Source organism: Anopheles gambiae, chromosome 3, assembly GCF_943734735.2.
Source record: "Anopheles gambiae chromosome 3, idAnoGambNW_F1_1, whole genome shotgun sequence".
NCBI classification, from domain to species: domain Eukaryota; kingdom Metazoa; phylum Arthropoda; class Insecta; order Diptera; family Culicidae; genus Anopheles; species Anopheles gambiae.
In genome coordinates, this window is record NC_064602.1 from 15268230 (window position 1) to 15291873 (window position 23644).

Sequence of the window (23644 nt, forward strand, 5' to 3'; positions counted from 1 at the left end):
CATGACCCGCCCGGGCGTCCCGCTGTGCAGCGCTGGTGTTAGCGCCTTTTTGGAAGCTTTCGGTAAAAACAAGAGGAAAAACTCAAACCCTCCCGGAGTGGGCGCACAAGTTTTCGCGGTTCGCGGTCGCCGTTTTGCATTTTTTGTGTTTGGTGTGGCGAAAGCCAACAGTAGACGGGAGTCCTGAAAAGAAAGGAAAGGGAAAAACGTGGAAATTGTGTAGTTCTGTGTAGTAGCTGCATTTTCTTCCGTGCCGTCTTCCCATCTTCTGCCGAATGGCGACGACGGTCTCGTAGGTAGGGCTGTGTTGTGCAGCAGCGCGCAGTAGGCGGCAAAGCAATACGACGAGAGTCTGTGGGTGAAAAGATGTGGGAAGCTACGACGACGGTGCAGCAGCAGCAGCAGCAGTTCTTTCTTATCAGCCAAATTTGGGAGTGATTATTGTGTAATGAGGCAGTGTATTTCGGTGGCGTTTGCAAAGTGTTGTTGAGTGGAAATATAGTGGTCGCGCGGCGGGTGCTTTTGGGGTGCGAGATTCGTTCTGGTGCGGTTTTTGGTGCGTTGTGGAAGGCGAGTGATTAAGTGGTTTCCCTAAACATCTGAGTTGCAGCGCGGGTCCTTTCTGCCTCCTGTGCATGCTGCGATGGTGCGCGGTTGACAATGTCATGTGAATGCATTTGCCACGGAAGTTTTGCACAGTACACAGCAGCGCAATCCAGCTGCAGTAGCGTTCCGCCATCGTGTTCTTCTCTGGTGGGGAAATTAACTTCCATTTCCATGCGCTTTCTACCAGCGGGTAAGTGTTTTGTTTTCTTTGGCTTTTTAGGGGTAAACAAATTTCCCTTTCTGCGCGGTGTTGTGGTCAACGTGAAGCGATCGCGTGCTGCTGTGGGCGACAACAACGAGCACTGTGTCCCTGAAAATCGGCGCGGAAGGGAGCGTTTTTTTTTGGTGGGCCCGTTCTAGAAAAATAACGTCGACCTAATTCTTGCTCGGTTGTTGTTGCTCCATTCGTGGCCAAAAAAAAAAATCCATAGGCAAATGTGGTGGTATGTGGTAGCTAATGGTAAATTAATTGGATACACCACACTCCATGGGGTGTGTTGTACATATTGTTCAAGCGATTGGTGAGAAAGGTGATTGTGTTTGTGTGCCGTTTAAATGCATTCTAGTTGCATTTTTCCTCCACTTTTCATGAAACGGAGTGAAGAGAGCGAGTGACCAAAAAAAAAAAAAAAACAACCAAAACAGTCCAATTTTCTTTCCCGAGCTGTCAAAGTTCAGCGCGAAAGAACCCTCTGGAAAATAACCTGTTGGTACGTCCACATCGTTGCGGTGTTGGAAGGGTTTTCGCATTTTCGTTACTTTTAGTTTGTTTTTCTGGCGAATATACGACGAAATTTTGGACGAAATTGTTCTTCTGGCGAACCGATGCTTTATTGTTTGTAAGTGAAATTATCGAGTGTCAAATAACACTTAATGGTATAGTTAAAACAAACATTGCTTTAAATTGTTATCGCGAAACAGTTAAAACAATGCGGTTTGTTTTATATTTGCCCTGTAATTTGCATTTAGAAAGAGAAAATGCACCATTGATGGTTGTTTGTTTATTTGACATTCCTACCCCCCTGACTCATTTCAACAACAGCCCGATGCACTATGGGTATGGTGTGCGGACATACGAAATATAAAGCTTTATTTTATTTTTTTATTCATTTACATTAAAAATTTACTATCGATTGATGTGTAAAATTATGTATGAATACTCGGCATTATATCCGTTGAAGGTTCCAAAGACCAAAGACGGAATGATGTTTGGTCTCATTAATTCATTGGGTGAATGGTCGGAACTGGTGAACTGGAAACCTGAAAACAGCGCTGATTTTTATCTGTTTTTGATTGATTTTTTTCTTTTTTCCGGAACGGCCAGCATCACCAACGCATGCAGCTGATTTTGAACCAAATACGCATGTTGCAAAATTTAGTTGTTTGCTATAATTTCAATTTTCCTCTATTAATCAATACTGTTGCGATGAGCGATGAGATTTTTGTCAACCGCAATAGATCCTGGAACACGATCCTTTAACCTGCCACCGCTGCTATACATGTGGGTAGAGCACAGTTGTTCGCTTAGTTTGTTTCCTTAGCTAACGACCAATGGCCGAGCTTATCACTCATTATGAAAAAATCACATGCACAAATTTGATACGTATTTTTGTTTTAAATCAAAATAGTCCTCAATAGTGTGACTAGAGAACCGATGTCATCCGCGCTTTGAGAAGTTTGGATAATTTAATGATGTCAAACTCTTATCACAGTATTCATACAGCATTGTTCATATTATTTTAAATTAAGCGCCATGTAAACATTAAAAAATATTAGCAGAATATGCTGCTTGTATTGTGCTAAATTTCAATAGAAATTGGTACTATTCATAGCTATTTGGGGGGTTTTCCAAGTAGGGTTTCGGATGATGAGTTTGTAGCGGTTTTACTCACGTCTGTTCTCTTAGGTTGGTGAAATAGAAGAGAGCGTTTATTCGTATAATCGTGGGGAGATTGTGTGGTCGGCTCAGAGCCCGGTTTATGTCCTCAAGTTGAGCGTTTGTACCTTTATATATTCACCACAGCTATTTTTCCATAAGAAAAATATGTAAATTTTAGCGAGTTTTAAAATGATATAAGCATTGTCAAAACATAGCACGAATCATTTTTGGTGAAAATTTTCCATTCATCTGAAGCCAAATGTGATAAGAAGAGTATCGAGTCTTTTTGCATTAACGTAGCGCGAATTTGTATCGGATTGAAATACAAAATTTATTCGCATTATTTATTCGATATACGCGAATTTGCAGTGCGTGATTCTTCTAAAATTCTTCTAAATGGGCGGTCCCGTAGAACAGTCGTCACCTCGAACGACTCAATAACATGCCCGTGATGGGTTCAAGCCCGTCCCCCCGTAGCAAGGATTGACTATCCGGCTGCGTGGTAATAAATTAAGTCTCGAAAGCCTGTATAAGCCGGCATATCCGCGTAGGACGTTACGCCAAATAGAAGAAGAAGTAGAAGAAGAAAAAACTTTAATTCAACGCTAATGTGCTTGGTGTCCCGTATATCGGATAATGACTGTATCGTAATTAAGCAAAATAGTTTGTAAAACGCGCGTCCTTGTTGAAAAGGACTCTATACTATCGTTGAACACTTCAACGTTGTGAACAGCTGTATAATCATGTTTAAACATGACTGCACATAAATATTTTCTCTGTCTGTCAAAATAACGCTATTGAGCAGCTTTGCAAACAAAATTGCCCGAAGACTACTTTATTTCTACGCAAAGTATGTTTTACACATATTTTCGATCAAAATATGTGCTTTAGTACGATTCCTTTGTATAATTTGTCTTATGTACAGTTCACGCAGGTTATCGAATGAGGTTTTGATGTTTTGATCGTGTAAACGTTTTGATGTGTGCTTTATTTTAACTACTTAATTTTGTCTCGGTTTATGAGTTAATTATTACATTACCAAGATTTTCACGTTGTACAAAGAAAGCTTTTAATTTAAATATAGAAAAATATCTGTTTAATAATATTTCATGTTTTTTTACTGAACACTGTTTCATCTCATGAAATTGGTTATCAAAAGTATGGGTTTTCGAGGTGTGGATTATCGAGCACGCGTTATCGAGAACCTCTAAAAACCCCTATATTTCTGCTGTTATGTATGCACCTGTAAAAATCTAACAATTTCAAATAAATATTTTTTTATGATTTCAGTTATGTTTTTTATCATGATGTCTAACGGTAAAACTCTCCTATATGAAGATTTTCTAAATGGTGTCTGCTAGAGAACTTTTGATTGCTCTACTTTTAAGTTAGGCCCGTGGCAGTGCCTCATCCGATGCGCATACATCGGGCGTGCTGTCAAGTCAATATTTCGATTGATAATGGGATTATTGGGATTATATAGTTTAACGTTAATACAACATAAATTGAAGATTGTTCCTATTAAACCTACACAATTATTTTGAAAGATAAAATCGGATGCGAAGATCCGAATTAATTAAACAATTTTGATTCCGTCGTTTTACGAAATCATACATCCGATGGAACTGTAATTTGTCACAGTGAATTTCAAACCCTTTTTTAAATACAGTTGCATGTCTATTGTCCGGAGATGGATTAATGTTTTATTTTATGTTTAGAGCCAATACGGCTTTTTTTCTTGTATTTTTGCGTAAGTCTTCGGATGTAGCAACTTTATCAATTTTGGCATATGATTCTAACCGCGTTTAGAAATTATCTACGAATTCACGTTTGAAAATGCTATCAACCGCGGTCAAAAAAAGGCTTTCAGTTATTTTCTCAGCTTAAATTACGCCATGTGTAGAAGCGCCTGTGTTGCTACAACAAACGTCCACGGGCACATCGAACACGCTCCTCCGTGTGTGTGTCATGCTCGACGTTTGCCAGAGCGCCGCCTCAGCCTAAGCGACAGCTGTCAAATGCGGCTGGGGGCCATCTTGCTGCGCGTTTGCCATCGACCGTCGCATTCGAAGTTGAACCTCCGTGGAATCGAGATCGGCCAGGACGGAGTGAGCAGTTTGGGTAACGTGTCGTGCAAGAAGAGCCAAGAGTGGTGAAAGGCAGGAGTGCCAGAGAGAGAGAGAGAGCGAGAAGAGGAATAGAGAAGCGTTACTACCATCTGCAAGCAAGCGAGTGTGAAGAGAAAAGGAGGAGGAAGAAGCAAACAGCAAGAAAGCCCCGTGATTCGAAAGTTGAACGTGCTCTTATCCAACTAAACACACGCACACATAACTTGCTCCCAACCACTACCCAGGCCCAAACCAACATCGTCATCATCAGCTGCCCCCCCTCGGAGTGAACGGAAGAAGAAATTGTGCCCATTCCACAGTCTTCTTCTTCTGCCGTTTTGGCCTCTGTACAATCGAGGTTACCACACGAGGACGGTGTGTGCCAAAACGAGGTGAGGGGTTTTTCTTCGCCAAAGAGAGAGCGAGCCAGCGCGAGCGGAAAAGAAAAAGCGGAAATCGTGCGTGCGTGCGTTTATCTGTGTGTGTTTGTTACGACGTTATTTTTCTACGCCGTGACGTTGTCACTCTTGACTGTATGTGATCGATACATCCAGCAGCAGCAGTAGCAGCAGCAGCTTGCCAGCAAATCCCGTTCAATCGTGTCTAACAAAGCAACCGACGAAAAGTTGCAGCAGGAAGCAAAGCAAAAAAGAAACCTTGTGATTTTTTTTTCTTGTTCCTGCGTGTTGCCAACACTCGCTCGCCCCCCCACCTTCCAGCCCGCGCGCGCGTCATCAAGGCAGGCAAAAACGTGTTACAAAGCAGGCGCAGCTGCCGCCGTGTATGTGTGTACGTGTGTGTGTGTGGTTAGCAAATCAACCAATAGAGAGAGTGGCGAAGCGCACCAATACCTACCTGGATCTCACGTACAACAGTACGCAACAGCGAAATTTGCCCTTCTATTTTTTCGCCGTACCTGTGTGTGTATCGGTCGTGCGTGTATGTGTGTGTGCGCGTTTCGTTTTTGCAACATCATCATCATTAAAGCAGAGAAACGAGCAGCTTCAGCAGCAGCAGCAGCAGCTTTTATATTTCCCTGTGTAAACGTGTGTACACAATCGAAGTGCGTACGTACGTGCGCGTAAATGAGTCTGTGTGCGTTTGTGTTATAATCCATTTCGATTGCTTTTTCGCCGTAAAAGTGCAAAAGTTGCGTGCGTCCGTGTGTGTGTGCGTTGTACGTCGAGCGACGACGACCATCTTTGCCAAGCGCTTTTCGATACGGGCCTGCAGCTGTGTGCGTGCGTGCCTGCCCTGGGTGCTGCGTAACCAACACGGACAGAACCGGAGTGTGCGTTATAGCTAGTGACGAAAGCATTTACCCCCGTTGTGCGTTTGTGTGCGTGTGTGTGTGTGCTGCGTACGTGTGTTTGACGAAGCAGGAAGCGCTGTAATCCCCCAAACACACATCCACACACACAGCTAATACCTGAAAGGCGTAACCAACACAGCTACACGCTGCCCTTGTTCAGCCCTGGGCTTGAGCTACACAAACGCAGCTTTTTGGAAGCAGCAGACGACCAGACGAGACGTGTGCGTGCACACGAAAACATCCCGTGTCCGTCAAGTGTGTGTGTATGCTTCAAGGATTAGTACAGTTGTGCCCGAGTTGTGTGCCACGTTAGAGAGACCCCCCAGACCACCAGGGTCGATTGTGCTCTATCGCGTCCGACGTTGGTGTGCGTACACAATAGCGCACCCCAATCAACGCCACCACCCCCCCTACCCGTTTCGTTGTTGCCCGGGCTCACAGCTCTGAATGTACGCATCAGCACCGTGTCCGTACGCGCACAAGGTGTTAACGAACGCAGCAACCACTCGCCAGCAGTTGAAGGACATTGCGGAGCGAACCGCCGTACCGTTAGCAACATCCACACAGTGACATCCCACCACCACCACCACCACCACCCACCAACCACCACCACCGTGCGAACATGAGGATAGAGGTGAATTCGGCCGCCGACTTTCTGATGAACCTGCTGCGGGTTCGGAAGGCGAACCAGCTGTCGGAGAGCCAGCTGCAGCACTTCAAGGGCTCGCTGGAACAGATACTGACGCGCCATTTCCAGTGCCACTGGTACCCGGACGTGCCGACCAAGGGTTCCGGCTTCCGCTGTCTGCGGATCAACGGCAAGATGGATCCGATCATCGAGAAGGCGGGCCACGCGGTGGGCCTGAACACGGTCGTGCTGCGGAAGCTGCTCCCGCTGGAGCTGACGATCTGGATCGATCCGGACGAGGTGTCGTACCGGATCGGGGAGAACGGGACGATCTGCGTGCTGTACGATACGGCCCAGAGCCGGGCCAGCCCCTCGTCCGACCTGGACTCGACCGGCAGCAGTAGCGGGATGGCGTGCGACGAGTTCATCATGGAGCGGGTCGGCCGGCTCGACCTGTCCGTGTCGTCGGTGGACAGCGGCAACGGTAGCGGCGGCGGCGGCGGTGCCATGATGGTCGACTACCACCTGGAGCAGCACAGCGTCAGCACCAAGTCGCACCAGCAGCACCAGCACCAGCACCACAACAAGTACAATCACAACAACAACCAATCGAACAACAACCACCATCAGCAGCATCATTACGCGAAGCAGCGCCACAGCAACAGCATGAGCTCGTCGTCCAGCGGACAGACCAGCCCACCGCTGAGCCCACCGTACGGTGCTGCTGCCGGCGGTTTCCTCAACCACCAGCAAAATCTCGCCAGATACCAGCAGCAGCAGCATCCCCATGGACCGCACCAGCAGCAGCAGCAGCACGGTGGCAACAACTTTTACCCATCCCAGCCCCAGCAGTACTTCCCCTGGGACAACCAGTTCGTCAACAACAAGGTGCGCACCCAATGTTAAGCTGAAAGGAGGAGCAGGAGAGCTGCGGGGCGCGCGTATCTTTCGCGCTTTCTCACACCGAAGCGTGGCGCTCTCTCCCTCGGACCCGACGCAGCAGCAGCAGCAGTGGAGAAGGGCGCGGCGGAATGTGATCGATCAACAGTGTGTGTGTATGCCCTGTTGTAATATGGCGTTGGGCCGAAAGTGGATCAAGTTGTAAATTGATTTTGCGATAGAGAGAGAGGGTGAGAGAGGGAAAAAAGAAAATATGGAAGCTTAATAATGCTGGCAAAGCTGAATAAGAAGAAAATCGGAGAGCACCACCCCGAAGCTGTCCTTAGAAGACGTGTGGTTGTATGTGTGTATGAATGTGTGTGTGATCCTGCCCGTTTTTCTTCTCGCATTCTTTGGTGGTGCGTATTTTGTTGTGCGTACGTGTGTGTCCTTCTGTTGCGTTGCGTGCGCGTCGATCGTGTTGTGTGAGTGAGAGAGAGAGGCAAGAAGAGTCAAACAAGGGGGGCGGCAGCAGAAGAACAACAGGATCCAAAAGTAGTGTAACCACCACCAATCTCTACATAATACCACCCCCACCTGTGTGTACAAATGCAAGCAAACAAAAGAAGAGGAAGAAGAAGAAAGTGCGTCTGTGTGTCCTGTGTGTGTGTACAAAGAGAATATCCATTGTGCGTTGCTTTCTGTTTGTGTGTGTACACGGAAGAAAATTGTGAATGCAGTCACATTGATGCACACACACACACACACGAGCGCCCCAAACGCGCACACACACACACACGCGCAAAACCTCCAGCAGTCGACGACAACACCACCCCACATTGAAGCAGGCGTTGAAGTCTGTTTTCCCCCAAATTGCCATCATCAAACAAGTGTCTGTATTGTAGTGTGTGAGCGCATGTTGCGTATGCGTCCGTGTGTGTGTGTGGGTGTGTGTATGTAAAAAATCCTGGAATGGGGCTGCTGTGTAACGTGCGTGTGATAAGAGCTAGAAGGGAAAAGATCCGGAATGAACGAGCGGAAGCAGCGAAGAGAGATGGAGAGAGATAGAGAGAGAGTTCCTACATGATATATAATTGTTTTTTAAATAAGGCGACATGTTTTGTGTGATGAGTGAACGCGCGGGTACCTTATCGAATAGTTGTAGTAGTAGTAGTGGTAGAGAGAGATAGAGAGAAAGCGACACACAAAGCAACCCGCACCGCCACACCACGTACACGCACAGACGACGTACAACCGAACAGTGCAAAATACACCCATTGTTTTGGGAACAATAGATCTTCGAGTGATCCAGAAGAGGAAGGCGCACGAGCACGCACGCACACTCACACACACTGTGAGAGAAGGAAGCTGTGTGTGTGTGTGCAAATGACGACGAGTGAAGAAGGAGCAAGAGCGAGAGAGAGAGAGAGAGGGAGCGAAACGGATGATCTTCAGCAACTAGCGCCGCGCGCTCGACATCGTTTACTTTGATGCCCGCCGCGTGTGATTAACCTCCTTGTTTTTTTTTTAATGTTGTTATTCTCCAAAAAAGAAAACACCCCCCCTCCTACCCCCCCTGTACTACATGACCCCGTCACACTACCACCCTCCCTACACACCACCCCGCCGCATCCATCACAATCATCTGCTGCTGCGCGGGGGTTGAAGGAGAGAGCATTGAAGTGGTGTGGAGAGCAATAGGATATAAGAAGAGGAAGAAGAAGAAGCGAGAGAGCGTGTGTGTGTGTGTGAGAAAGCGAGGAAGAAGGAGGTGGTGTGTTGTGCGACGCATTTCAATTGTGATCAATATTAATTTCAAAACAAATATGCACACACACACTCACTCACACACACACATATGCGTGTGCGAAAGATAAACCGTCTTGAATAATATACCAGTAGGCAGCGGAAGAGAAAGATGTGCAGAAAATCGAGTCATCAATATAACAGAACAAGAAGAAGATGAAGAAACATATACACACACACAAAGAAGAAACATCACTCTTGGTGTGGTGTGTGTATTTGTAAAAGTGTGTGCGCGTGCGACAAAAAAATGAAAAATTGAAAATATGAATTGGTAAAGAGAAGAAAAGCGTTTGAGTAAGAGCAGGAACAGGAGAAGAGTACAAGCAAAAGAAAACACAAGTGAGCGAAAACGAAAGAAAAAAAGAAGAAAAAAGAAAACAACAACTACAAAAAAACTGCAACAAAACAACAAGAAACGAAACGTAAAAATGTAAAATCCCCCTCCCAATATTATGATGATGATGAGGATGATGATGCGTGTGTGATTCGCTCGTGACTGCATGAAAGCTACATTTGTAAGAGCGTTTGAAAAGTATAAGGCAAAAGTCATATGGTGTATGTGTATGTGTACGAGAGAGAGAGAGAGAGAGAGAAGGAGAGAAAGGAAGAGGAATGTGAAGACCAACTCTCGCCCTAACCCGGCAAAAGTATAAAATATAGTTTGTAAAGAAGAGCAAACACAGCAGGCAGAAACAACAACAAAACCACCCCGTTAAACGATACTACTTTTTTTTTTGATATACTTTACTCCTTTTTTTTCGCGCGCGATATGTGTTTGTATGAGTTTTTAAAAGATTGTTTAAATTAAAGAAAAGAAGCTAAAGTAACTTCGCATGCGCGTGGGGCGACATATGCTACACGGAGTTGTGTCGTGCCGTAGTGATGCAGTAGAGATAGAGGGAGATAGAGGGAGGAAGGAAGGGAGCCACAGAAGGAGGCCCTCCATTCGCCCGGAAAAACAAACACCTAAACTCACCAACCAGTCCAAAATAATTACTTTAGTAAGAGAGCGTGTGTGTAATAGTGATTTGCAATTTTTGTGTATAAAAAACAAACAAACGAAACAAAAAACAAAACAACTGATGCCAGATTTCTGTTCTTTTGTGTATTACACTTTTAATATATCCTATCCGGGTTTTGCATTTCCCGAACCGCCCGCTAAACCCCTCTCCTTTTGTCGGTACGTGGAAGATGTTTTTTTTCCGTTTGTTAGTGTGATTTTCGGTCGATGCGAGACAGTGTTTGTCGAGTCTTTTTTGTTTGTGTTGGCTTGCGAGGAGGACGAGGACGTCTTGTTTCTTCTTTCGCAACATCTTGAAAATGGGAAACAAAAATCATGTTGTAAATCGCTCAAAAACTGGCGATTTGCTGATTTGCGTGTCATTATTTTTGGGCGGTACGAGAGAGAGAGAGAGAGAGAGAGTCCTTTAATTCCACTGCCGCGGAAAAGAATGATAAACTGTAGTACAAAAACGCCTCGGAAGGAATCGCATTATGGGCGGCATTCCCGATTTTATACAACAACAACAAAAAAGGAGAAAAACGCTTTCAACGAACGGCCAAAAGGAGAAGCCAAGTGGGCGGCGGAGATCGAAGAGTGATAGATGTGATAGAGAGAGAGAGAGATGATGGAGAGACGAATGATGATTTTTTCCCCCTTGATAGCGAGTAAGCTGTGCGAGAAGCGAGTGAATCCAGGGCGGGAAAGTGAGCAGGAGAGGGACGATTAGTTTAGATTAAACGTTTGTGTTTTCCTTAGTTCTTTTTTTCCTTTTTTTAAAGTGTAAGGTCCCATTTCTTCCACCCTCTTCTAATTGTCCACCCACACGACACGAAAGACCCACCCGACCCGACCCGACCGCCTGCTACTGTTGTCCCCTTATCTGTGAAAGAGTTTCCCCATTTTCGTGGGAACCGATTTGAGTATAAGAGTGTGTGTTTGTGTGTGGGGGGTGTGAAAAGAAGGTAGGGAGGGTGGGAGTTTCTATGGGGTCGGGAAGGAGAAAGAGCAGGGTAGAGAAGGGGGGGTGATAAGGCGCGCATTCAACAGCCACCACCAGCAGCAGCAGCGCTGGGGTGGAATTGAGGGAAAAATGGCGACGAACTACATATTAGGGTGTAAGAAGCGAAGGGCAGCGCGAAGAAGAAGCAGAAGGGAGCAAAGGAGGAGAAGGAATCGATTGTTTATAAAAAAAACTATATATGTATACATACGATGAAAAAAAGGAACACTACTTTATATATATATATATATTTGCTTATAATTATTTTGCTGTAACAATTTTCGAATCAAAGAAGAAAAGAAAATAACATCTACACTTGCATTAAAAAAACTTAAAAAAAACTCAGGCTTCTTTTTTGTTTGTTTTCTTTCCACTTTATCCGTTTTATGTTTTTTTTCTCTCCATCGTGTCAGGTTCGATCATCATCACTACAAGCCGCGGGGCCGTACGCGCACCCCCATTCGCTTTCTTGATTTTTCGCCTCTTTTTTTTTCGTTCCGTTTTCGTTTTTCTTCTCCTCCGCCTCGATCGACTCTTCCAGCAGGGCCCACACAATACTGCTGGCTTCAGTGGCCATCTTTATCCGCCTCAGCGTTGTCCGCACGTGCTGTCCTCTTGGTGTGGTGCAAGGGACAGGGAAGAAGCAGGAAGAAATGGGGCTTGTTTATTAAAGAAAAAAAAAAATAGTTAAAACGAAACCATATTAATCTTAATTTTGGAAGCGGGATTTATTGGAGGAAATATGCATGCGACGGGAAAAGGCAAATTTGCTACACGTGGAACTAATGGTAAAAATGGGGGTTGTGTTTTTGTGTTCGTTTTCCTTTCCTTAATGTGTCCTACCTTCGTATAGGAAGAAGCTTCCATAGTATTTTGAGATTCTTCCAAAAGTTCAATAATGCTCAAGGCTTGTCAATTGTCATGGAGCATAATTCTAAATTTGATTGGCTTTAGAGGTCGTCCTTCAGAAGATTCATTTGTGAGAACATTCAGTTTCAAATACTTGATTAGACCTTTTTAAATAAGTTAACTTGCATATGAGGATCATTTTGACGTATTTAGTACACTGAATTGGTTATGTTGTACTATCATTTACTTTTGCTTCAATGTCACTTTCAGCAATGGTTCAAAATTGTTAGGAAATACTTTTAATCACGAAGAACCTAGGAATGAATATAAAAATACAATGTTCGGAAAATATGAAAACGCTTTAGGACGAAAGAGCCTAGCGTTAATGATCGTTGAAACCGCTCCGAAGGTTGCAATCAAATCAAATCTTTCCAGTCATCTTAGCTAGTCAGCAACTTCGGTCGAGAAGTAGTAATGCGATCATCGAGAATCATTCGGTAATCATTTCTTGCCTATCATGATCACGAATTGGAGCCTTTTTGAGAAGACAATATCTTGGTATTCAAATATATTTTGATTGAATTCAAAAGCGATAACTCTGGGATGATGTTAAACTGAAGTTACATCAGAAGAGAGTGAGCGAGATACATATCACGAGGCAATTTTAGTCTAATTGACACATTGGACCCAGAAGAAATGAAGGGAAACTGGTTCAGTTTTGGTGGAGGTTTTTCGAGGAGAGAAAAAAATGTGTAACGCCGCAGCTTTTTCCTTCCAGTTAAGCCACAAGCACAGTCGAAAGTGTGGTAGCATCGGTGTGTGCCTCCTTTGTATGGAATTTTCACACAGCGCATTTTCTCGCATTTTGCTGTGCATCTGCATGTGTGTGTGTGTGTAGGGTTGCATTTTTCCCATTTTCCAACAATAGGCAGATGATGCGTTTGTGTGTGCAACGTGTGCCATCAGCACAACACCCGAGCACATTTCCCACACCAATTCCTCCTGCGCCACCAACAAACACGCACCTGCACACACACACCCATTGCATTGAGTGAGTCACGTAGGCTTCTCCAAAGCACAACACACTACACACAGACACAGAGGGCCGTTTTAAAAATAGCCCAGCAAAAGACAAAGGGCTTGGAAATCGTGGTGGCCTCCCTCCTTGCTCGCGAGACCGTGTGTTGGTTGGGTGGTGGCATTGGTGGTGCAGGGGGCGGCCTGTGTGCTGTTTCCAGTGGCGAACAAGGTTTTCCACTCTCTCCCCACCCCCCTCCCCCCCTCTCTACAGAAAAACGAAGGGCGACTGTGTGCATACAGAGTCCTCCTCGCGCGGGTGTGTGCGCCCAACGACGCAATAAAAGCGCGTACATACACACACACACGTACACTGCAATCGCTTGTGGTTGAGAGGGTTGAAAATTTGCCAAAAAAAGGCACCCCTCTTTTTGCGACTGCCTGTGTGTTTGTATGTAGACTACGTAGACAGGCTACAACAAGGGTGTCTAGATTGATCTAGGCCCTATGATTCTTTTTTTTTTTTGGTTTCGCTTTGCTGTCATCGCTTGCCATGATACCGTTGTTGCTGATTAAATAGAGCACACACAGAGCCACACACACACACACCCACTGTACTGTCGTTAGGGGTGCGAGAAGCGTGTGTATGCTGCTGCTAGATGATGATAATGATGAAGATTAGATGCTGCTGCCGACTCTTCCTCGGCATCGCATGCATAAAAAGCCGTTTTTTTGTTTGATTTCGAGTCTATGCTCGTGTGTATGTGTGTGCGCTAGTAGCTATGTGAGAGTGTGCTACGTGACTGAACGCACAGCCGCGTAGCCAGCACACGCACACACACTCGCATCCCATCTATGCTGGCTGGGTTTGCCCCCCCGTATGCATGGCAACAAACAACATGAACGCATCATGATGTTCTTCAAAATGGCTGGCCGCTATGTGCTGCCCCCAGGCCCTCGCGGGGAAAGGCGGTGAAGGGGTTTTTGTTTATTTTATTTTTTTATTCAAAGCTATCGGAGCTTTTGATTCGTTGGAGTTGGGGGGGGGAATTAAGGGACATCAAATTTTCCAACCACACATGTATGTGGTTTTCAACAAATTGGACATTCTTTGTGCATCACACTCCTTACTTTGGATCCCATGTATTAAGATTTGGAATCCAGTGTGGCCACAAACGTTTTTTTGTCTTAACACAGCCTTTTTTATTTCAAAAATCTTCCCATTTTTTGTATGCAATTGGTTTTTTTTTGCAAAATTTCCAACGAAGAATTGCCGTGAATGCTGTAAGTAGTAAATGCTGAACATCCTCGCGCAAAGCGTTCGAAAGAGGCATCTTATTGTTATTTGCTTTGGATAGTGGTAGTACGGATGAGAGGGGGTGTAACTCTTCTCTCCTCAAAGGAGGAATACAACAAACAACAACAACAACAACAACAACGTAGTACAAGAAACGTTTCTCTAATTTAGTGACTGCCATCATCGTGTAAAGCAAGAAAAACAGATAATCCTAAAGACACGAACAAAGACGACAAGCAGAGAGAGGGATGGCTGCTCAATGGTGTCCTCCAAGGATTTACAAATTCTGCCGTTAGTATCGTGAACGTTTTGGTAAGCTCTCGCCCTACGCTTGCCTTCACCATGCGTATGTGGGTTTGCTATTGTGGGTGTGTATATTTGTAGCATTATTTTTTACATTTTTGTACATATAACACTACACTACCGATGTAAAACAGAAGTCTGTTGTTTTCCCAGCTTGTTGGGAAAGGGGGTGATTAGGGAAAGAGGCGGTCTATGTCAATGATTTCCTTTTTGAAAGGGGGAAGCAAGTGTTAAAGTTGCAATAAATGTTTATCTAAAGCCTCAAAAACTGATAATTGTTTCATCAGTTTTTTGAAGCATCTATTATACTTCGTCTTTTTTGTGTGCTTTTTACATCAAACTACCACCACACCGCCGGCACTGCGATAGAAAATTCCACCTCCATGATCGACGTCCAAGGGATTGCCTTGAATGTATCTTCCTGTGATCTTACTGCCGCGGCCCTGCACACGGATAGTAACCTCTAAATGTATGCTTTACTCATTTGCAATATATATGTGCGACCAGTTTTGGGGCTCGTGTGTGCAGTCGCCACCGAAGTCGAGTCAAAAAAACCCTCCCACTACATCCTTAGTCCTAGTTAGTGCGGCAGGGCAAAAAATGAAGCAAGATTCAATAACTTTTTAACGATCTGTGATTTCGAGACAGAATGAAGAAGCTCTGTACTTCTTCCTCGTGTCCGTCGCTATTGCTTTTTAGCCAATGTCTTGGATTGTTTCTAGTCTTGTTATAACTGGAATTGCGTATGTGCTGGTGGTGGGGGAGGTACGATTGTTACACCTGTGGTGAAAAGCCATTTCAATGCACAACGAATGCAATAAACGTATACGTTCATGTAACGCTATGAATTTTATTTTCTAATACCGCCGAATTTGAATTTTTCAAGATAATTGCTTCCTACAATGTTCTCAACTTCTTAACTATGTGCATGAAGAATAAGCAACGATTAGAAAGCTAGATTGGGTTGTTTAATAATAAAAGAAAAAGACATTTCCTCTCTTCCCCAAAAGGCGATTATTAAATTATTATGGACTTACAAAAAGGAGAAACAAGTTAGCGAAGAGTGGTAATTTAGGCACCTGATCGAACAGTTGTTGTGATTTAATAATGCAAATCAAACAAACTAGGAACCAAGCTGGTCAAGTTAGAGTAAACGCAACTCTTTGTAGGAAAAAAGAAGGAAAAGAAAACAATCTAAAAGAAAAATAAGAATGGTAATACAATCGAAAACAAACACAGGGATATATTGTTTATTCTTCATTTTTGTTGTTGGTCTAAGGTGCGACTAAGTGTGATACTGTCGCTTCCTTCACAAAACACACATACACACACGCAAGGGATATGATCAATGGAGCGCTTAATGAAATATATTTGAATGTGATAATAAATATTTTTATATAAAACCAACCAGGTACAAATGAGAAGGCGAGAGAACAAGAGATAGAGAGAGAGAGGCTTTTTAACAAATGGCTGGAACACACTATGGATTATGTAGAAGAAAAAGGGAAAATATTAACAAAACGAGACAAACCCCCGAGAGTCGCTTTTAAGCACGCACACAACTAAGCCCATAAGTTATTTGCTTTTTTTTGTTGTTGTAAGAAAACAAACCCAAAAGAGATACACAAACAAAGCGGAACAGATAATAACAGGAAAATCAAATCACCAAAATCACGCAACCACAAAACAAAGTTTCAAATTCGTTTGAAGTAATCCATACACATGCAGACGAGCGAAAAAGACACAAAACTCGAGAAAACACAAACAAAACAGTCAAAAACAAAGAAAACCACAACAATTCTTCTCCACCAGGCAAAACCACAAACTAAATATAAACAAACACGATAAAGCAAGTAATAAGCCACAGAACAAGTCAATGGAAAGCAAACAACAAAACAAACTTGAAAAAAAACAAGAGTCCTCATTCTGTTTGCAGGCTGGACTGCGGAAAGCTGCAGATTGCTACAGGGTGATAGCGTGAAATGTGCTTATGATTTTGTTACGAAACGAAAACGGGAACGATCGAACGCGCGGGTGTCGTGGTGTCGTCGTCTCTCCAATCTCAATTGTGATCTAATGACAGAAACAAAACCAACAAGATGTTGAAACGATTTTAACTGACGGTTATGTCCTTTTAAACGATTAAATTAACAGTCTATAGCACGGAAGTTTTTCGGCTGCAAAAACAAAGAAAAGAGCGAAGAGAGAAGACAACATTAGGCAAACGATTATGGATATGGCTCTTTTAGTGTAAGGTGTGTATAAAAAGAGGTACTATCACATTCATAGATATTAATTACGACAGCAGAAAATCTCACTCTAGAAATCATATGCGTTGCGCGCGGGTATAGAGGGTAGCAGCAGTGGGTGAAGACAACCTGAAGTTTGAGAGCACTGTGCAATAATCTGTGTGTTGCATTTGCTGTGCCAGGAGGAGGAGGAGGGCCAGTATCGTACGAACTCGCAAAACTTCACCATCAGTTTGGTGTTGATGATCATGATGATGTGGTAACACAATTGATAGTATTTAAAAGGCCACACAAATACACAAAAATCATTACCACTCATCCCTTAACATCCCTTGGTGCCAATGAGAAAATCGAACGATAAACGAAACACGTTCAAATAAAAGTTTTTAAGCAAAACAAAAACTTTACAAAACAAAGGCTGTTGCATGTTGAGCAAAACACGTCCGCTGGAGGTTTTGGAGGAGTAGTTTAAGACGTTTCTCTGTGATTGCAGCCTTGTTCTCATTCCTTTTTGAGCTAGGTAAATAAGATCGGCAATTTCGAAAATAAGAAAATAGTTCCTTGTTTGTTCGGCGAACAAAATCGCTTCAGAGCAAATTGACGACCACACAGCAGCAACAGAAAGGCTGCAACGGGTGCAGAGAAACTGAATTGGCTCCATCTCAGATCCATCACTGATCTCCATATGATTGGCGAACCAAACGAATCGTTAAAAATCACTTGCCTCAATCGATAATACTTTTTGCAAACAATTGTTTCAAAAAATTGAATATAGAACTGTGAAGTAGGTTTCTGTTTTCAATACGCTTATTGCACAAGACGAAGACGGTATAGCCTAACGCCGTGCTTCTTCAATACCCAGCTCTATCTCGAGTGAGTTTGTGCCGATTGCGTTCTCTCGGTTTCGTTAATCTTTGCTGCGCTTTGCTTTTGCCGCGTGTGAGTGGTTCTTGCGTGCGTTTTTAAACACTAACCTGTCGAGAATACTTTATGTAAGAAAAAGCAACAAACAGAACAATACAGAAATCAATAAGACTACAAAACCAACGTACAAATTATAGGTAGTGTGTAGTGTTGCGGGGGCTGTGAAGAAGAACACTATGCGCTGAATGGGTCATGTTTTACATTACTCTATCGCGATATAATATGCCATATTGTGTGTGGTGAGAATTTACAGTGGTAAAGAGTGGCGACTGTGGCGATATGTGGCTGCAATACATGTAGTGTGTGTAGTGTGCAAGAGATATGGCGTGAGAGTTGGATTTGTAGAGGATGTTTTTAGTAAATTTTTTGCAGATACTGATCGAAGATTGGGTCCAACATTTTAGTGGCGACTTTGAAGACTAGTGGGAGATTGAGACCTACCAGTGTGTTACCATCTATCTTATCAATTTTGGACTCGACACAGGCTTTAGACTTTGACTCAAGTTAAGATGTTATTGAATCTTTGAAAGATCCTGAAAAATATATCCCTCAGATTGCTATTCTGAGTTCTCTACAATCTGATATCTGTAGTTGAAACTATTCACAGGTCCAGGACCTTTATTGGAACTCTCACGAAGTTGTTACATGAAATCTCTGAGGCTTCTGGGAGCTTTTAAGGCCACAGAGAGATACATTCAACGTGGCAAAAGGGCTAATTGGATATCATTTTGAGGATCTTGTGTAATGTACGACCTGAAAATAAGATCTAGTGCCGCTCTCTGTAGACTGCGGACTCAGACCTACTTTGGTAGACATCTGTGTCTGTGTTTTGATCTCTGAGAGCCTCTTGGAAGCCTCAATTCCCAAATATCCACCAAGCAGTTTGGATATCTTCACAACACACAGTGAACGTTTTATGACGCTTTGGAGCAAATCTTGTGTGTGTCCAATTGTCAACTGCTACTGTACTGCAAGAGCTAATGGGTAAGCCCCTTCTGTCATACACCTAGGTGGTACGATTTGCATTTAGATCTTGTTTGTGGTATCCCACGTTTTGTTTTATGTAGCGTAGATTGGCGCGTCTAGGCGCCGTTTTGAAAGTTTCCTGTGTCTGACCAGCGGCAGCCACAAGAGATTGGAGAATATCTTGATTTTTTGCTTCCACCTTGTGCCCAACACCATCCGGCGTTGGACCAGAATGTCCAGCAGTAGCAGCCTGTTTTTTTTCATTGCTTGTTTGCGCCTAAGCTGGCTGTTGTTCGGGCTCGGGCGATCTCACGCGATCGAACTTTATGATAGGCAATTTTTTTTATCGCCCTCTCCGTCCAAACCACTTTGCGCGGGGCTCTGGAGGTTGTGGATTTGGTTTGTAGAATAAAACAAAAAAACGGAGAAGAAGGCGGAGAAAAACAACGTAGTGGTTTTTGCACCACACCGCAGCAACCGGTTCGCGATCGCGATGTGTTGTTGTTGTGGTTTTTGTAAGGCGATGAGTGTGCTTCGTCAAACTCGTCGTCCCCGCTCTCTATCTTCACCGCTCCCTGCTTTGTTGATGGTGTGCGGAGAGCGTTCCGTTTCTGTACGCATTCGCATCTTGGAAAGCCTGTTTTCTTTCTCGACTCTCCCTCAAATCGGGCACGCATCTTTGTTTTGCGAGCGCAGTAAGCCGTTGGGGGTTAAGGCGCGCTGCGCCGACAGTCTTGGGCAAGATGTTGAGATCATTTGTGTCGGCCCACCACACACCGCATCAAGACTAGGCGGTCGGGAGTCGGATGGACACGAGTAGTGCGCGCGGGTGTTGCGAGCTTGCGAATGCGTTCGAGCAACCGGTTTTTGGCCCCTCTGGTCGTGGTCGTGTTTGCGTTTTCTTTTACCGACAATTCCCACCCGGAGGGGAGAGAGCAGAGAGCATATGTGGTTGCGCACGACACAGAAACAGGTTTTGAAGTCGTCCAGCAGCGTGCGTCTTGCGAGCGTGTCTTGTTGCTCTGTCGTGTGCGGCTGTAAGGATAACAGTGGGCTACTGTCGCCTTCTCGCGGTTGGCGATGGACTTGGAAATCATTGCCTCATAAACAGCCAGAGACATAAATTTTACGCCCTATCCTTGCCGTTTAGTGATGGACGGCACTATACTACGATTGCCGTTCATTCATGGTCCCGGGCTACGGTCATCTGTGCTTAAATACCCATGTCTGGGCGTTTCAGTGAGTTTATATTCCACGTTAAAGGACAACTTTCGATTGCACACATCATGCATGAATTGCAGCACAAACGATAACGAAAACCTTCAACACGTCCACAGCCGCTACTCACCAAATGATGCCGCCGTTAAAAGTCGAGTCGAATAATGTACAAATTTTTAACGAAACGAAAACCACAACCGCAAACACCCACACATACCCAACACACCGATACAAAGCAAATGGCGCGGCGAACCCTTACAAACAGCTAAACGACTAACCTTAAAAACAAAGAAAGATATAAGAAGCTAAACAAACGAGTTAGACAGAAACAAAACAACAAAACGGTGCAAACATTCATATAGAAAGATGTATATTTTTTATACCAGTTAGATAAGGAAAGTGATAAACGATCGGAACAACAAGAGCAAGCCGCCACATATTCACAAAACAAACGAAGAAGTGAAAAAAAGAGCATGCAAAAGCCAATTCCAAATGTGTTAACAAAAGGATAGAGAAAAAGAGACCGCTGAAAACCACCACCTGTGTGGTGTAGGAAGGTGTGAAAAACACAAAACTCTAACAAAATCGATGCAACAAGAACTGTGATTGTAATACGAAACAGTGCGACGGGGGGAGAACAGCATTGCAACAAATGCACATTACAAAACAACACCGCTGATAACGTAAGAGAACGTTAAAACCACCAAGTTTTGAAGCTCTTGCTGACAAATTAAATCAGTAAAAGCGAGAGCAAAATAGGGAGAACCTAAATACTGTTGAGATCAACGAGCTCTGAGGTTCCCTGCACGCACGCATTGTTGTTAAACTTTTAACCGGTTAACGAAAAACACAATCATTCGTAGCAGTTTACGCTGGTTTGCAAGGAGACACAACAACACGATACGAGAATGCATGTGTTATATTTTTGCAAGTTTGTTATTTAAATTATTAATGAAGCAACAATTGTACGATTGAGGGGCTTAAGCAGAGAGCGAGAGCAACATTTGAATGGTGCAGAATTTTATGTAAAAAAAAACACGAACAAACGATAAATTTGATCTAAACTGTTTACTAAAATGACAAAAATGGCAAAATTTATTGTGTATGTAGCAGACGAATTGCAAGTATAATTCTTCGATTATCAGAAGACATAAAATCCCCGTCACCTCCTTCCCCCAAGTTATCTATGTGTACAGTTATGTGTATAGAAATGTAAAAAAACATCAAACAACAACATTAGCATAAATATACATTCACAAAGTGAGGAAGTGTCCGATAGGAGGTGGTGAAAAATATACACGAAATCGCTAGAACGGCGATCGAATGAAAAAAACTGTGAATGTTGTAATGCAAGTATATTAGTTCAATTTTGAACTGGGCAAATTTTGGAGCCAATCTAGAGCCACAGGCCCGCTTACGTGCGCGCGTATATATGTGAAATCACAATCGATAATCACCATCAGCACACAGATCAGCATAAACAGGTCATCTCATTGTCATTATCACAGATGAGACAAATGGTTTGTGTACATGAGTATGTAATATGTTTGCAACAAGGAGCAGGAGGCAACCGGCAAAATTCTCTCACGTTTTCGTTGGGATGATTTATGTTTGTAAAAATGACCAAATAATAACAGCAGAAGCAACAAACGGAAAGGACTCATATAGTTATCCGGGGTTGATAAATGCGTCCCCCAAAGTACCCCACCACCATGTATCTCTACGATGTCTTTTGCTATCGATATAGATGTATTTCTATTTGTTTGTTTTTTACAAAACCTTGTTTTTTGTTTCGTTGAAGTAATGTTATATTGGAAAGATTAACTTAAATCAACTAAAAGAAATGACACCTATCCTAACCTTCATTTATATTTTGCGAATATTTTGCGTGCCAGAAACGTGTTACAACAAGCCACGTTTTGTTGTGTGGAAGTGTGTGCGCGCGAACGCGTGTTAGTGTTTGCCCAATTTGAAATTGATCTCGTAGAATGAACTAAGACCAGAAACATTCAGTATTGTTTTGAATTTTGTAGAAAAAGAAAACCCCAGAACGCGTGGTAAGAAAAAAAAAACTACCGTCGGCTACAAAATAAACAAAAAAAAAAAAGAGAAGAATAAAAAACAAACACATACAAATGTAAACTATAAAACAAAAACGAACGGCTGTTAAACAAAAACAAAACAAAACAAAAAAACAAGGAAGAACTGAGTAAGCAAGTAAGGCGAGAATTTGTACAAATCAACACGAAACTAATAACGAATGCAATGGACAAACACAGTACTACGTTTAAAATCTACACCAAGAGAAGATTACAGACTCTTTGTCCACTCTACTATTCACTTTCAGTTCATCACCACCACACTACACAAGCAAAAGTCTCGTGTGTGTGTGTGTGTGTAATGAATCGAGCATTTATATATATACGGAAATGTAATGTGTGTAGCGTTCTGTTCTGAGGATACTTTGGAAATGTTAATAACAATGTTTATCTTTGTGTTTGGTGAGTTAGAATTTGCTGCTAAAATTGGAAAATCATGCAGAGAACAATGAAAAAAGTAAAACTGATATAAAATATACCAAATAATTCAGAAGTTTTGAAATGTTTGTTAAAGACACTTGATCAGTCTGCTATTTGCCGTTTTTGGCGAATAAACTTTCACAAAAACCACATAACAAACAAAGCGTATTGTTGTACAGCACACACACACACTTAATGTATATCCCGTAATCCATTTTCAAAAAAAAAGTTTACTTTTTTCGTTCGATTGTTCATGGTGTTACAATCAATCAATCATTCGTTTTCGAAATCTATTGCCACAATTATGCATCAACTTTGTCAACCGATCGCCGAGCGATCGTCATCGGTTGTTGGTGTAGTACAAAGGTGTTACGAGTACGGGGAGCAGAACGCAGAAACCCAGATTGATGATAACAAGATACTTTAAAGTCAAACATTTTTTTATAAATAGTGCATCTTTGTACGCGACAAAGTCTTTTTAAATGTGAAATTCAACCTTTCTATCTACCCCGCCGTGTTGTACCTTATCATTGGCAAGCAAGAAGAAGAAGAAAAACAATGCATTTAGCGTAAACAAAAGGAACAATTTTGAACGGCGGGGAGAGGTAAAAATACCACACGCACACATACCACATTGTCCTAAAGTTGAAAAACATGAAAACACAAACATTGACAAATGAAAATGGAATCAAACGAATGAATGAAAGATGTGTACCAAGATAGAGCGTGGAAGCAAAAGAAAACAAAAAAGTAACAAACCCTATTCTTATATCGATGTTAAATAATGTAAAACCTAACCTATCCAAAACAAAACAAAAACATGGCAACCGAACATGAAAACGAATCGAATTTGATGTGTAAAATGTTTGCAAGAACAGCGAATAGTGCATGTAAATTTGTCCGTTTCTTTCCATTGCAATCTTAACTCACTCAACAATTAAACACACCCATACAAACAAAAATTGTAGAGTTTTCTTATCCGATGTATAAAACATAACTGTAATCGATTTGAAAAGCATTGATAAGAATTTGTACGAAATACCCCAAAAATCAAAAGGATGGAAAACAAACTCCATCGCTT

At 43.0% G+C, this 23644-nt stretch overlaps 2 protein-coding genes across 4 annotated transcripts in view; both read left to right on the forward strand.

Annotated features, from left to right (window-relative positions):
* The first annotated feature begins 1 nt into the window (after nt 1).
* LOC1275549 (inositol-pentakisphosphate 2-kinase) overlaps nt 2-23644 on the forward strand; it is a 114024-nt gene continuing 90381 nt past the window's right edge. The window contains exon 1 of one of the 3 annotated variants that reach the window (XM_061655462.1): nt 2-796. The gene's annotated coding sequence lies outside the window, so the exon portion shown is untranslated. The remainder of the gene's footprint in view (nt 797-23644) is intronic. The other 2 variants (XM_061655461.1, XM_061655460.1) reach the window with 2 other exon arrangements.
* Nucleotides 4507-22629, forward strand: LOC133392908 (maternal B9.10 protein). The gene has a single exon (XM_061655464.1). It carries the CDS (start codon nt 6528-6530, stop codon nt 7437-7439), a length of 912 nt encoding a protein of 303 aa, XP_061511448.1. The 5' UTR covers nt 4507-6527; the 3' UTR covers nt 7440-22629.

What these genes read in the sequence shown, in the direction of transcription:
- LOC133392908 (XM_061655464.1), top strand. Translation starts at nt 6,528, where the DNA reads ATGAGGATAGAGGTGAATTCGGCCGCCGACTTTCTGATGAACCTGCTG.